Source organism: Schistocerca cancellata, chromosome 3 (assembly GCF_023864275.1).
Source record: "Schistocerca cancellata isolate TAMUIC-IGC-003103 chromosome 3, iqSchCanc2.1, whole genome shotgun sequence".
Classification (NCBI taxonomy): Eukaryota; Metazoa; Arthropoda; class Insecta; order Orthoptera; family Acrididae; genus Schistocerca; species Schistocerca cancellata.
In genome coordinates, this window is record NC_064628.1 from 597,717,253 (window position 1) to 597,734,169 (window position 16,917).

General features: G+C 36.5%; 1 protein-coding gene across 2 annotated transcripts in view; it reads left to right on the forward strand.

Annotated features, from left to right (window-relative positions):
* LOC126175487 (cyclic GMP-AMP synthase-like receptor) overlaps nucleotides 1-16,917 on the forward strand; it is a 287,658-nt gene that overhangs the window by 108,762 nt on the left and 161,979 nt on the right. For both annotated transcript variants that reach the window (XM_049922305.1, XM_049922307.1), the window contains exon 4: nucleotides 3,749-3,822. In XM_049922305.1, coding sequence (XP_049778262.1) covers nucleotides 3,749-3,822 — 74 coding nt within the window. The remainder of the gene's footprint in view (nucleotides 1-3,748; nucleotides 3,823-16,917) is intronic.

Consider the following 16,917-nt stretch of genomic DNA (forward strand, 5'->3'; position numbering starts at 1 on the left):
CAGATCCATGGTCCTCAGTGACAGGGTCCCAGCTGTGGACAGTGCAGATGTATCAGAGCAGCGTATTCTATCAGAGTAGGCAGCTCGGCAGCAGCTGACCACTTAGTCAGTACTGGTAATGCAACCGTACTTCACAGCCAGATGATGGATATATGGTGTTACTAGCTCCTGGCAATGGCTTGCAGCAGAGGTGGTGTCATTCAGGAACCTAAAACTGGCCTCTGATATCTGGCTGGCAGTATCTGGTGACAATCAGTCATTAAGTGAGTGGTAGCTAAAAGGTCCCCAGTTCAGTCTTCAGGACCATCAGTGCTAAATACAGGACTGTATGGGTTTTGATCTCATTGAATGATGATGTCTAATGTGAATGGCTGCATGAGGGGATGATGATTGAGTGAAGGTGTTTTTCTGGACCATATTTCAGTAGTCTTTTACACTGGTTGCTGACCCAATAATCTTTGCTTGCTGGGCAGGCGCTATTTATATGTGCCCTCATCCAGTGTGTTGTAGTGTACAGGCCCCAGGTGGCATACAGTCATAACACTGAAGTGGCATTCCAGATTTCAGTAACACTGCTGTTTGCCAAAAAAAGGCCATCCCTATCTGCTGAGGCCTGGCAAGTGGCATAATGCTGAACCAGCTGCCTGCAGGAAGCTATGGCACTTGTGCAGTCAGAGGAGCTGGCTAATAGTGTTAGAGCCCATATGGTCTTATGCCCACACAAGAAACATACAACACATACAGAACCATTAGTCACAAACAATGAAGTTATTAATCACATCAGCGGGACTAAATTATGTGTCCTGTGGACAGCTAACCCACTAGAGAGAAATGTCCACAGAGATAGACAGAGAACAAGATGAGTAGCCTTTGCTGTGCCTTTAGAGTTCTGCGTGAAATGTGTAACTTGATTCCCATTAAAAATGTGTACTTTGCTCTGATTAACTCACTCATTTAATGTAGCATTCCTTTTTGGGGTTAGGAGACAAGAAAATATTTGTCATATCAAGACGATAATATTCTGGCTCGGGCTGCCGGAATTGGTGGTTATGTGTGGATGAGGTATGCTTGCTTGTGTTCATCAATGGTATGTGTTTCTCTTTTGCTGATGAAGGATATGGGTTTTGTTTCATAATATGATCGCTATCATGTGCACTCACCAAACCAATCTTCATAGAACTGGTATTAGTACCTGTACAATGCATATGCATCTTAGGTACTGTTTAATTTGTAAATAAGAATCTCCATCTCTGTGGAACAAACATCAATGTGCCTGGTCACCACACTCATGCTAGTAGTAACATTCATTTGATAAACCAGAGACTGAGTATATGCCTTGACAGCATGAAGCACATAGGCAGCATTACTAAAAGAAACTGTCTTGACCAGTCAAAAATAATAACATCTTCAGGAATAATGTTACCAGTGTAATGTTCTAGCACTGTTTATATTCTGTTGTTGAAATCAAGGAGTCCAGTCCATGTCAAATTTAACTTTAATTTTGTCCACAGTGTAATGATCTTGAATTTTATGGTAGTTAACTTATGCTGATATGTGTGGTTTGACCTCTGCAGCACATGTATATGTAAATACTATAATAATGAAATGAAAAGATATGTGTACTTTATCTTTACAATGCATGTATATTTTAAGAAATGTAACCACAAGGTATAAATTTCTTCAACAATTCCTATAGCTTTAATTTCACACTATATGAAGAAAATGATTTTGTGGAGAAATAAATAACATAAACAAATATTTGGCAATCAAATGAAAGTGTTATTTTGTCATTTAGTTGAATTACAATAAATTTTGCTACATTACAATGAGTTTACAGAATTTATTACAGTGTAAATTATTTAGGTTGTTTTATCTCTCAAAATCATATTTTCTGTTACAAGACAAGCTTTGGACTGAAAAAATGCATGTGCATTTGGTACTTCATCAACACACTGTGCCAGTCTCTGTTATAATATCTAGCTGCAACAGTTACATTTCACTACAAAAATTAAACATCAAAAGCACGTTAGGAATTAAAGAGCTGTTTTAGTGATTTAACCCACACCAGAGCTCTTCTATTAAACATCTCACATTACTGTGACCTTCCACAATGATCGCTTGTGAACCAGGTAATTAGTGCTTTGAATAAACTGTACAAGAAAATCTAAATGAAATTGGGAAACAACTGATTGTAAGTAAATTGCTTAGTGAAATAGAAAACAGGCTTCAAGAGTTAAATTCACTAACCTGTTTATGGACCATTCAGAGGAAACCTCCCCAGCCACCTAGAACCTCTAACCCCTTGTGTGGTTCATTGATGATATCTTCATGATTGGAACCCAGGTCCAAGACAGCCTATCCTCATTCCTCCACAATGTCAACATCTTGTCTCCCATTCATGCTACCTCATCCTCTTCAGCCCATTGGGCCACCTTTCAGGACATAGACCTCTAGTTCCCTGATGGCTCCACTCATACATATGTCCATATCAAGCCCACTAAACATCAACAGTACCTGCATTTTGATAGCTATCATCCCTTCCTAATTAAAACATGAGTTCCACATAATCCACATGTACAGTGATGATAATGCTGTTGAAATGCTGTTGCAACAACTAGAAGTGGTATTCTTTTGATGGCAGCTCACAGATTCCTCAAGACTTTAAAGTAACTCTGTGCATTCATTGTTGTGTTGTGTAATGAATAAGCAAAATCTTGTAACAGTCCCAGAAGATGGTTTCCAGAACTTCCCGTCCCAGATGTGTGTCTTTTTATGGGCACTTGTGTCAGGTTTCTTCCACACCATACCCTGACATTTTGTCTCAGGAATCGAATGCTGGAACTAGGTCTGATCCCCAGTGACAAGCCCTTTGAAGAGCTGATCGGCCTCTCTCTGACACATTTCCAGAAACATTCTCACTGATTCCATCAGTTGCTGCCTGTGGACATCACTTGGCAAATTTAGTGCCCATCTCGCACAGACTTTGTTGTAGTCTGTCAGGAACATGGTGATCTTTCAGGGACATTGTAGTGGATGAGGATCCAATTAAAGCCTGAGTAGGTAACTGCATTAGCATGTTGTCAATGCTAATGCAACTACCTTTCTTCACAATATTGCAAATCGCAATAATAGCACCATCACATGTTGCTGCAGTGGGCGTCCCTGGTGCTGTTTGTCATGAACATCTTTCCACCCTTCCACAAACTGTACATGCCAACATCAAACCATTTCAATGCTGATACAGCATTCTTCATACATGGAGGTTAACGTGTGATGGATATCAACAGTGGATAGTTATTTTGCTGTGAAGAAATGAATGATAGAGCACTGGTCACAAGTGGATACACTTTGTGGTGGTATCTAATTGTTAGCTGGCAGTGTACTGGCAAGATATTGCAGTATGCATTGTAAGCCAGTGTAAGCCAGTGTGACCATTGTCAACCCATACCTCAGCAGCCCGTACAAGCATAGCTCATGTACACTTGCCCACTATCTCATGGTGCTAGAGAATTTAATATAAATACAAAGAGAAGAATGTGTCAAATTATGTAATCCATGAGCTTTCAAGGTTTGACATTTTTTTTTTTTTTTAACTGATTATAAAATATGAACTATCCCGCATGTTTGCTTTAAAGTAAATAGAGCTTTCTTAGATTCTTGTGTTTCCCGCATATGAGTTATTTTCAGTATTTAATTTCCATATTTAAATATAAGGTTAATACATTTTTATGGTATGCAATGTTTACAGGTTTGTAGCAGTGAACACCCTGGTTTCTGTCAGCTCCGACTGCTCGAAAACACGTCATCAGTGCCTGACACACGGTAAAATAATGTTTATGTTTTATTAAATAATCTTTGTATGATACTCAAGAGTTATTATTTTGTGTAAGCATTACTTTATTTTTCATTGTTAAGCCTGATTGACATTGTACAATTCTTAGATTATTTATTTCATGCAATAGATGTCATTTATATCTTAATTTCTGTAAAATTTGGGTCACAGATAGGTACAACAAAAAGAATGTCACAAACACATGACTGCAGTCTTAAGTACTGGTTTCAGTTGCCTGAGACTGCAGTCATGTGTGAGAGTTGCGTTTGCACATATGTGTGTGTGTGTGTGTGTGTGTGTGTGTGTGTGTGTGTGTGTGTGTGTGTGTGTGTGCATCATCTATTGTTGACAAAGGCCTTACTGGCCAAAAGCTTTATTTGTGACAGTCTTTTTGTTGTGCCTATCTGCGACTCGGCATCTTCGTTATATGGTGAGTAGCAACTTTCCTTTTCATAATATTGTTACATTCCATCTTGGATTTTCCATTGTTTGATTTCTGTAAAATTTTAGTTTCTACAGAAGAATATTGTAATTTTGTACGATCTGGTACTATAGACCATTGGAAGCCTTTTTGTTGGGTGATCTTTTATTATTTAATATTTGGTTATATGATTGATGATCTGGAAGTGGATTTGTTCAGTAAAAAGTTTCATATAGAACCAAAATTGTGATATTTAGAACCATATCTTTGGTGTAACTTTGGTCCAGTTTGAAGAGTTTACGAATTACAAAATGTTTGAGCAACACATTAGTTGCAAAACTTGTCCATAACTGCTAACATTTTATTTGCTACTGCTTTCAAAGTGTTCTGTTTTTAAAAGATTTTTAACCAGTACTCTCATAATATTGTGTAGCTATAACATTCATTAGTTGATTTACAAAAATTAATTTGGCACTTTAAAACATGTCTGTCAAGATTAATATCTTGTATGATATATTGCCAACCCAGTGAGATGGTTTACTCTGAGATGTTTGAATTTTATTTTTAATTACTGGTACACTGAAGAAGTTGGGTTAACTTCAACTGACTGAATGTTTATGATACAGATTCTGCAGCAATGAGAGGGGTACAGCAATCAAAGATATGTTGGAAAGTAAAGCAGAAAATGTTTTTAGTGGTTAATATATAGAAAGATGTAGTCAGTTAAGTTTGTACCATAAACCTTTTACTCTGAAGTTAAGACAATTTTTTGAAATTCAGACTTAAAAGCTTCCAAGAGAATTATTGTTTCAGTTTGATTTTCATTCCAACTGACTGTATGACAATTTAAAATTTAATTTTAGGGGATGTGGAACTTCTGAAGTGGTAGCATGTTCATACTTAAAGTAGTTGTCAGATAACAATAATAGCAGCTTTTTGATATTGCAATAAAGAGCTTTCAATATTTTATAAGAGGAATTATGAATTTTTGCTCAATTTAGAGAATAAATAGCAACTAATTAGTTTGTACTTGTATAAAGAATGCATCTTCACCTAATCTCAGTCTCTGATGTAGCACCAGGTAAATCATCATTCACTGAACCACATTTAGTAACTTAATATTTAGCTAATACAGTAGTGTTTGTAACTACATAAAAGTTGTTGTTACTGATATGGTCTTCAGTCTTGTGACTGGTTTGATTCAGCTCTGTACAGCAGCCTGTCTTGTACAAGCTTTTCACCTCTGTGTAACTGTTGTAACCTACACCCATTTGAAACTACTTACTGTATTCAAGTCATGGTCTCCCTCTAAAATCCCTCCCCACCAACTCTCACCCCCCCCCCCCCCCTCCCAAATAACAAATTGATGATTCCTTGATGCCTCAGAAAGTGTTCTTTTAACCAACTGATCCCTTGTTTTAGTCAAGTTGTGCCATAAATTTCTTTTTTCCCCAAAATTTTGCAGTACCTCTCCATTATTTACATGATCTAAATGTTTAATCTTCAGCATTCTTTCATGGCACCACATTTCTTGTCTGAAGTGCTTACTGTCCACATTTCACTTCCATACAAGGCTATACCCCAGACAAATATCTTAAGAAAAATGTACAACTTAAATTGCTATTGGATATTAAGAAATTCCTATTTTTCTGAAATGTTTTTTTCCTACTATTGCCAGTCTGCTTTTTATATCCTCCCAACTTTGTTCATCATCAGTAATTTTGCTCTCCAGAAAGCAAAACTCACCTACTACATTCAGTTTCTCATTTCCTAATCTAATTTCCTCAGCACTGCATAATTTAATTTGATTACATTCCACTGCCCATTTTACTTTTGTTGACATGCAGGTTATAATCTCTTTCCAAGACACAGTTCATTCCGTTCAACTGCCCTTCCAAAGCTTTTGCCATCTGTGACAGAATTACAATGTCATTGACAAACCATAAAGTTTTTTTCCTCCCTGAACTTTAATTTCCTTTCCAAATTTTTTGTTTGGTTTCCTTTACTGCTTGCTCAGTGTGCAGATTGAATAACATTGGGGATAGGCTACAAACCCATTTCATTCCCTTCTCAGCTATGGTTTCCCTTAATGCCCCTCGAATCTTATAATATATTTCATCCCTGTGTAACGATCTCTTTGGATCATTAACACTTAACTTTGTGTTTGCCTGGTTCATTGATGATTGATAGAAACATCACGAAAATTTCAAGCTTCATAAAATTGTTTATTGACATTAGTTGACAACCAAACTGTACAGACTCCTGAGGTAAAACAAAACACTGACTGACTGACCTTCTTGCAGCCTCGCTGCATCACTTTATATACAAATTTAACAATTGTTACCATTGTTAATTTATTACAAAATTTAACTTACAATTAAAAACAATTTCATCTAAACTGTTGTTACATTTGTACAGGTTATAACATATAATGTAAAATGACATATTTATCATCATCTTTGGTTTCATGTGTGAAAATTAAATCACAATCTGATTGCAACAATAATTTTGATTTTACTTTAATTTCCTAATAAGTGACTGTATGGATTGTATAGCTAACATTTATTCAAAGTATACACATTGTCCTTTGCTAGATTACATAAATTAAATACACATGTTTTCTTAGATACCATAATTTTGCAAATTAGTATAGTGTAACTAACAAGAGGTAATTATGTGCATAATTTACAAGCACCATTAATTACAATGAATTATGTAAGAATGAATAACAAATCAGCTTACATCACTGGATAATAATTGTAATTTTCTTTTGAATCGGAATGAAGTTTTTTGTACTAGCTAATTTACCGATTGCAATTATGGTAATTAGATGCATCAGCTATTTATGCCAACAGTTCCACAGCCACTTAATATTTGTTGCTAAATATTTATTACTTCTATTTCATGATGTAATATTCAGTTTAGAATATGTTTTTATTTTTGTTGTTGTTGTTGTTGTTGTTGTGGTCTTCAGTCCTGAGACCGGTTTGATGCAGCTCTCCATGCTACTCTATCCTGTGCAAGCTTCTTCATCTCCCAGTACCTACTGCGACCTACATCCTTCTGTATCTGTTACGTGTATTCATCTCTTGGTCTCCCTCTACGATTTTTACCCTCCACGCTGCCCTCCAATACCAAATTGGTGATCCCTTGATGCCTCAGAACATGTCCTACCAACCGATCCCTTCTTCTAGTCAAGTTGTGCCACAAACTTCTCTTCTCCCCAATCCTATTCAGTACTTCCTCATTAGTTATGTGATCTACCCATTTAGTCTTCAGCATTCTTGTGTAGCACCACATTTCGAAAGCTTCTATTCTCTTCTTGTCCAAACTAGTTATTGTCCATGTTTCACTTCCATACATGGCTACACTCCATACATATACTTTCAGAAACAACTTCCTGACACTTAAATCTATACCCGATGTTAACAAATTTCTCTTCTTTAGAAACGCTTTCCTTGCCATTGCCAGTCTACGTTTTATATACTCTCTACTTCGACCATCATCAGTTATTTTGCTCCCCAAATAGCAAAACTCCTTCACTACGTTAAGTGTCTCATTTCCTAATCTAATTCCCTCAGCATCACCCGACTTAATTCGACTACATTCCATTATCCTCGTTTTGTTTTTGTTGATGTTCATCTTATATCCTCCTTTCAAGACACTGTCCTGTCCGTTCAGCTGCTCTTCCAAGTCCTTTGCTGTCTCTGACAGAATTACAATGTCATCGGCGAACCTCAAAGTTTTTGTTTCTTCTCCATGGATTTTAATACCTACTCTGAATTTTTCTTTTGATTCCTTCACTGCTTGCTCAATTTTTGTTAATGATAACAATCTATTAACAATCACGAGAATTCACGTCATTCCAGAATATTCTATATGTGTTTACAAAGAAGAATAGGTTTTTGGGCAAACTGAACTGATCGATACCTATAAAAATACACATAAAAAGCCCTAGGAAGCACTCTATTACTTGTAAGAATGGCTGCTAAATACATATACATGATCTGGTACTTTCAAATCACATATTTTCAATACATTTAAATTTTTATTATTATTATTATTTCTTTCCTTTCTCAGACATTATGTCTGGTTAAAAATGGAAAGTGACACGGACCTTCATTAAGTGTGACTTCCTTTTAACTGTACGGTATATGTTACATTGCATTTAGGAGCTTTCGGGTAATTGAGCATGTATCAATAATTACAGATTTCTGTAGTTGTATATATACATTTGGATGTAGCTGTATTGTGTTGATGTACTGGTGGATATTGTGTGGTATGACTCCTGTAGTTGATAGTATAATTGGTAAAATGTCAACTTTATCCTGATGCCTTATTATTATTATTATTATTATTATTATTATTATTATTAACTGTCACTGGTTCACATCACACATGTTAAGGAATTGGCAGCTCACAATCATCAGTCCTTTTGCACTGTCCATCTTGTGTCTGCAACCCCTCTATTTCTGGCAGTCTCTACACTGCAATAGCACAGTCCACTCTTAGTTTCACAGTTTTCTAATTTTTATTTTGAGGTCGGGTAAGGATCTTGGATAAAGTTCTCTAGGTAGGAACAGGGATGAACTCATTACTCAAGTTACTCATGTAGGTTACAATTAAGGTCACATCAGGTATAAATATATCAAAATCATTCACATATTATTCTATACTATTAGCATATTTATAAACAAAATCACACAAAGATAAGCACATCCAAACTGTAAAGTTTTAACTATATGCAGATTAAAGTCAATGAACAAAATTAAATTATATAAGTATTGTTTCTTTTTGATTAGTATTTCAGTATATTCCACTATTTTTATAATTGACCTCTCAGATCTCATTTAAATCTTTATCATATCAAAAATAAACTCACAGACTGTTCCTCATCACACAATCTTGTAATGACATACTTTTCAAATTTTTTTTTTTTTTTTTTTTTTTTTTTTTTTTTTTTTTTTTTTGTCACAGTGCAACTTGTCCATTTAATAACATGTGTTTATCTTAAACATTGTCCATTTGTACATCTCATTAGCACATTCATAAAATCATGGCTATGCCTGTAATTCCCATAGAACCACCTTTGAACTACTTCATGCTACCACTTCCCACAAATCAAATCATGCTCTGCAGAGTATAACTACAATAATCTCCATTATCTTATATACTCACAGATTCTATTCTGTCATGAAAATGATAACATCAACTTATCTATAACTATTATACACTGTACAGTACACACTCATATGGATCTAGAAAATTGTCTTTCACTCCCAGAACTATACATTGTCCCATCAGTTACCTCCTGAACATCACAGAAGCACAAAGCTAACAACATGCACAGAAAAAGTAAACATCTTTTACTAATACAGATTGTCTTCAGAGTGTGATGGCCAGAAAGTGGTTTCTTAACAACACTTACAATACTTATTATATACATAGTACACACTTTAACCTATTATCATCCTCATCTCTACAAAGCTGTCGTAACTTTATCACTATATTTTACACAACTCATTTCTCATGAACTAGTTTTAAAATGTCCTTTTCACTTATGTTTCTGCTATAGTAGTAACTATTGTCTGAAATGGTTAAAGAATCAATATTTACGCATCTTAAGAGATACAAAATAATTACTAATTATTGGTCAATCATTATTGTAAGAAAGTTAGTTTTAGTACGCAGTTTACATTTTCAAATTATTCCTCAAATAATGTCACTCAGTATTCATATTACATACAGAAAACTTACGCTATAGAGAATGGATAGCATTTACAGTAAGAGATAACTCCATTTCAGAGTTCGAGTCTCGGTCGGGCACACAGTTTTAATCTGCCAGGAAGTTTCAGCTCCATTTCAGGTTTATAGATGAGTAAAAGATGTAGCATCCAAAAACAAAAAGAAGAAAATAGAATGCTAAATAGCTCAGAGACCTAGTGCTCGCCACGCACTTGACACAAAGATGTGGTGTCCTCCAGAGGTCTTTTATATTATCTTATTTTTTCTTGGATGTTTGACACTTGCTTATAGGGTTTCAGTTCAGTTATATTATGTAAACCAAATAACCTTCTATATTTTGGATACATTAACGTATATGGGTGTGTGTTATAGACTGAATTTTGACTGGACCAATATAGATGTCAAAGAATTTCTTTAATTCATTGTTTATAGACTTGGATTTTTCATGTGTCTTCACCAGGCCCAGATCGTCGATTTCAAAATTTGTAGGTTTCAACTTCTTATCATGTCTGTTTTTCCTCAATTTCCTTTGTCGTTCCATTACTTTCATGACTACTTCTTCTCTTTCCCGTGGACTCATAGCCTTACATGCTGGGAATTCAATTAATTCATTGATCAGATTTGGTGGTTTCTTGTGATACATTATTTCATATGGGCAAAACCCAGTAGACAAATGCTGTAAGCTGTTCAGTATATCTTCAAAGCTGTCTATGTACTCTATCTAACTTACATGAGTTTTGTTGCAATAAGTTCTAAATAATCTCTCTATTTCTCTCATGTAAAGTCCAGTCAGATTGCTTGATGGGTGGTAAGCAGATATCAGAATATGGTTTATGTTCTCATCCTCAACAAATGTTTTCCAAAGTTTAGAAATAAATTGTGCTCCATTGCCAGAAAGAATGCTCTTTGGTTTTCCTACCTTTGTCAAGTAGTCTCTTCTAATTTTCAAAATGATGTTCTTACTTGCTTTCTTTAATGGACATAGTTTAATGAATTTTGAAGAAAGATCCACCATGACAAATATGTAACAAAATTCTCCTTTAGCCTTAGGCAATGATCCATAAAAATCGACTGCTTCAAGTTGTAGTTGTTCTTTTGGCAAGATGTTTTGCATATATCCTTTGCAGGTTTGGTTACTAACTTTTACCCTCTGGCACTTGTCACATGTAGATAATTGCTTTCTCACTCTCCTGCCAGTGTTGTAAAAATATACATTTTCTTCGATCTTTTGGATACATTTCTGTGTCCTACAATGTCCAAAACTCTCATGCACATACTTTATCAATACTTCAATATACTGCTCTGGCCAACACAATTTCAAAGCATCACTGTCTGCACTGTATCTTCTGAAAAGTATACCCTTGTGCACTTTATAATAGTGCTCTACTTTCTCGTATCCTCTCTAACCCAGATAACTTTTAACTAACTTCCAGTTCTGATATCTACGGATGTCATTACAAATTTTCCTGATTTCATTTTCATCTTTCACCCATTTTAGATACATAATCCAAAATTCCTTTTCATACACATCACTATTATTTTCACCTTCTCCTCCCATTGCCAATCTTCATAGAGCATCAGCAATTAGATTTTCTTCATCTTTTATATACTTTATTTTATAGTTTAACTGCTGGAGGAAAAGTGCCCTACTGGTTGTCCTGCTGTGATTCAAAGTACACTCTTGTATATAGATTAAAGCCTTAGGTTGTTACTACTACTTGATGTCCTAATAAGTAATTTTTGAATTTGGTGAAAATCCAACATATGCTCCATCACACCATCTACAATATTTTCTTGGAACAGATGAGCTCCCAGCCCAAAGTCACTGCTGCCGGTCATAATGCAAAATGGCTCCGTAAGATCAGGTCTATATAACATTCTGCTATTGCACATCTGTTTCTTGATGTTGTTGAATGGCTCCTGACCATCCTTGTTCCATACCCAAATGGTGTTGTTCTTCAACAAGTTGTGCAAACATGGTGCATTTAAAGCTTGAGTGCTGACAAACTTACAGTAGTAGCCACAAATTCCATAGAACAATTTAAGTTGTTTTTTAGTCTTGGCTGCAAGAAATCTTGCAATGGCTTCAAGTTTTTCTTCATCAGGCAAGATTCCTTCTTCTGAGATGGTATGGCCTAAAAATTTGAGTTGTTTAACCCTGAGTTTTCACTTCTCTAGTTTTAATGACATACCTCCCTGTCTCAATGTATAACACACTTCACCCAACAAATGTATATGTTCTTCCCAACTCTTTCCTGTTACAAGTATCTCATCAACATAAAGGACTAGTTTGCTTAACAATTATTTCCCTAGAACAAAATCTAATGCTCGGATAAATTCTGCAACTGATACATTAAGACCAAATGGTACAACACAATAGCAATAGCAGCTTCCTCCATACAAAAATGTGGTATATTTCCTAGACTGAATCTACAATGGTACCTGATGGAAACCTGCTGTTAAGTCTAAACTAGACATGTAGTTCAAATATTCAAATTTATGTAATAACTCGTCTGTTTTCTCAGAGTGATCAGTTTCCCTCTCAAGGTATTTGTTCAAATGTCTCGAATCGAGCACAAGTCTTACTCCACTGTCACATTTGGAAACTACCACCAAGGGGTTATTGTAAGTTTAAATTGCCATTTCTCGCCCCAAACTGACAGGCTCCAAATGAGGTGCCAATCAGTTTAAGTTGCCTCATCTTGCCTGGTGACTATCTAATTGTCTCTTAATATTCTCCCAAGGTCTCTCCCTGTTGTCATGTCCTCTGTTTCCATTACCATTACTATGGTTGATCATCTATTATCACTTTTATTGTAACCACTATTATTATTCTGATTTTTATTATCACTTCTGCCTTGATTCCTGCTCTGATTCCAACCCCCAACCCCCCCCCCCCCCCCCCCCCCGATGGTTGATTGCCAAATCTGCCATTATTTAACCTCTCATTTCTCTCAAAGGCTCTGTCCAACTTATCTACATATCTCAAGAACTGATTCACAGAGTCGTCTGGTCCATAAACCAACTCCCACTGTACTCAATTTGGAATATGTATATATTTTTGTTAGTGGCAGCAGTCTATTAACAATCATGAGAATTTACGTCATTCCAGAACATTCTATATGTGTTTACAAAGCAAAGAAGAATAGGTTTATGGGCAAACTGAACAGAACGATACCTATAAAAATACACATAAAAGGCCCTAGGAAGCACTGAATCAAATGATAAATACACGGATATATATCTAAAAAAAGGTGGTATCAGACACTTCATAATGATCTTGGGGGAGGCTGTAGCATTATACCTGCTACCCTCAGAATTTCAAAGAATCTGGTTCAGTCAATATTGTCAAAATCTTTCTCTAAATCTAAAAGTGCTACAAATGCAGATTTCCTTTTCTTCAATCTATCTTCTAAGAAAATTCATAGGGTCAGTATTGCCTTGTTTGTTCTCACATTTATCTGGAATACAAACTGATCTTCCCTGATGTCAGCTTCTACAAGTTTTTTCATTTTTATGCAAAATGAGGTTCGTTCAAATGAAACCTGGTCAGTGTGTCTACCTTTGCTTTACACATAAGGTGACATCACGTAACTGCGGGTATGGTGGTGCCATCTATTGGTAGAAAGACTGACGTGTGCGCACCATTTTATGTTGCATAAAGCCAGTGTGGTTTCACGCCGAAGAGAAGGTGGTCACTCAAGTTATTGTCCACTACCGAACATGCAGGCAAGTAGGCAGGAGCAACAAGGAGTGATTCCATTTTTGGTGGTGGAGGAAGTTGGAGGCCATGACATGTATCGATGGATGAAGGCTGTGAAGGGTGAGTATAGTGTGAGTCATTCAAGTGTTGTGAAATGGCGCAGACGATTCCTTGAGGGGCGCGAGTCACTGGAAGACGATGCTCATCCTGGACAGGCTCATCATGTCATCACACTGAAAATGGTTGCGGAAGTGAATGCTTTAGTCTTGGACAATAGCAGAATCACCATGGACGAGATCCGTTGGTTACTGGGTATTAGCATAGGCACCGCCCACACCATAATGCAATAACACTTGAACTTTTTGAAAAACCTGTGTGCAGTGGATTACCCACCAGCTGACTGTCAAACAGCGCAATACTCAATTGGCACTGTCTTTGAGTCATCTAAAATGTTATCATGAGGAGGAATGTGGCTTTCTGCCGCCAATTGCCACAGGTGATGAAACATGGTGTCACCATTTTGAACTGGAAAGCAAGCTTCAGAGCAAGCAGTGGAAACATGTGACTTCACCTCTCTCCAAAGAAATCAAAGTTCATGCACACCAGTTCTGGTAACGTGATGATGTATTCTTTTTTTGACCACAAGGGCCCACTGCTTGTTGAGTTCCTGAAATGGGCAACCACCATCAATGCCCAGCGTTATCAAGCCACTTTACAGAACCTTAGACGAGCAATCAAGTCAAAACACCAAGGCATGTTGTCCAATGGCATTATCCTACTGCATGATAATGCCTGCCGACACATGGCCAATGCAATGAAGACGACATTGCAGCAGTTTTGGTGGGAAACACTGGAACATTCCCCATATGGTCCCAACCTTTCACCGTGTGACTTTCTCGTGTTTGGACCTCTAAAACAAGTGATTCGCAATGGATGATGAAGTGTGTGACTGGGTCCAGGCCTGGATCTGACAGCAGCCTAATAGCTTCTTCAAAGATGGAATCAACTGGTTACTGTCGCAATGGGATAAATGTGCCAATAGTTTTGGCGACTATTTTTGAGTATGTGTACACCTACATTTTTGAGTTAATAAAATCATTACTGTTACTTTACACTAGTGACCAGGTTTCATTTGAATGCCCCCTTACAATTTGTTGTCAGTATTTTGCAACCACGAGTTATGAAACTGATGGTTAGATAGTGTTGGTGCCTGTCAGTATCTGCCTCCTTTGGAATTACACTCTTCTTGAAATCTGAGGGAATTTTGCCTGTCTCATATATCTTACATACCAGTGGAATAATTTTGTCATCGCTGACTCATTCAATGTTCTCAATAATTTTAAGGGAATGTTGTCTATTCCAGTGGCCTACTTCCCACTTAGGTCTTTCAGTGGTTTGTCAAATTCTTCTTGCAGTATCATGTCTCCCAACTCATCTTCACATACTTTCTCTTATTTTGCTGTCCTTAAGTTCATTTGTATTTTAGAGTCCCTCTATATATACTCCTTCCATCTTTAAGCTTTCCCTTCTTTGCTTATTACCGACTTGCCATCTGATCTCTTGACATTCATGCAGTTGTTTCTCAGTTCTCCAAAGACCTCTTTAAATTTCCCATATTGGCACCTATCTTTCCTCAAGTTATGCATACTTCCACAACCTTGAATTTGTCATATAGCCATTCTTTGTCAGCAATTTTGTACTTCATGCCAGTCTAATGTTTTAGATATGTTTTCCCTTCCACCTGGTTCACTTTCCGAAATTTTTTATTTACTCCTTTTGTTACTTAACTTCTTCCGAATTTTTGTATTTACTCCTTTTGTTACTTAACTTCAGTATCTCCTATGTTATCCAGGGATTTCAGCCTAATGTTGTCTGACATTTCCTCTGAACATCTCAACAACCTCTAGTTCCTTCATTTCATCCAAGTTCCATCTCCATAATTTCCTAACTTTTTTAAATTTCTTCATTTCAATCTACAGTTTGTAACAAATATATTATCACTGGAGGCCACATCTATCCCTATAAATGTCTTACAGTTTAAAATCTGGTTTAGAAAACCTTGCCTTTCCATTGTATGATCAATAGAAACCTTGAAGTGTTCCCAGATCTCTTCCCCAATTACAGTCTTCTTTCCTCATTGTTTAACTGAATGATAAAATAATGCTGTGCACAAAATTCTACCTGGCAGCTTCCTTTTACATTCTTTTCTCCCAGTCGATGTTCTTCTGCTAGCTTTCCTTCTCTTCCTTTCCATACTACTAAATTCCAGTCACCCATCTCAGTTAAATTTTTGTCTCCCTTAATTATCTGAAAAATTTCCTTTATCTAATCATACATCCTTTGTCTCTACATTATCTTGGGAACTAGATGGCATATACACTTGTACTACTGTGATGGATGCTGGCTGTATGTCTGTCTTGTCTATGATAATATGCTCACTGTGCTATTCATAGTAGCATCCCACATTCCTATTTTCTTATTAATAATTAGGCCTACTACCAAAATATCCCTATTTGACTTTATGTTCATGATGCTATACTGACTTGACCAGAAGTGCTGTTCCACTTGTCACCACATTCACCATTTCCCACTGTATCTATCCTTTTTTGAATACTCTACCCTCCCTATCAGATTAAGAGATCTAACATTCAATGCTCCAACATGAAGAATGCCAGTTTTGTTTTTCATGATGTCAACATCCTGCTGAGTAGTCCCAATCCAGAGATCTGAATGGGAAACTATTACACCTGTGTAACATTTTACCCACGAGGATGCGTCACCAGTAAGCCATAAATCATTAAGCAACATTAAGTTGCATGCTCCAAGATAGAAATAGCTGTACTTTCCCCTCTCTTTCAGTTGTTCGCATTACCAGCAAGCAAGGCCATGTCGGATAATGTTGAAGGCCAGATCAGTAAATCAGTCAGAATGTTGTCCCTGAACTACTGAAAAGGGTGCTGCCCTTCTTCAGGAACTATGGATTAGCTGGCCTTTCCACAGACACACCTACATTGTGGTTTCAGCAATTGTACAATTATCTGTATTGTTGAAGAATTCAGATCACCTCACCTCATGAAGGTCCATTGTTAATGATATGTTACTTTATGAAAGAAAGAAAACCTAACTCATGGAGGGTAAGGGGGGGGGGGTACATAAAAGTAATTACTCCATAAAATAACATATGTTAGGCTTTTTTCATAACAGAAAAAAAACAGC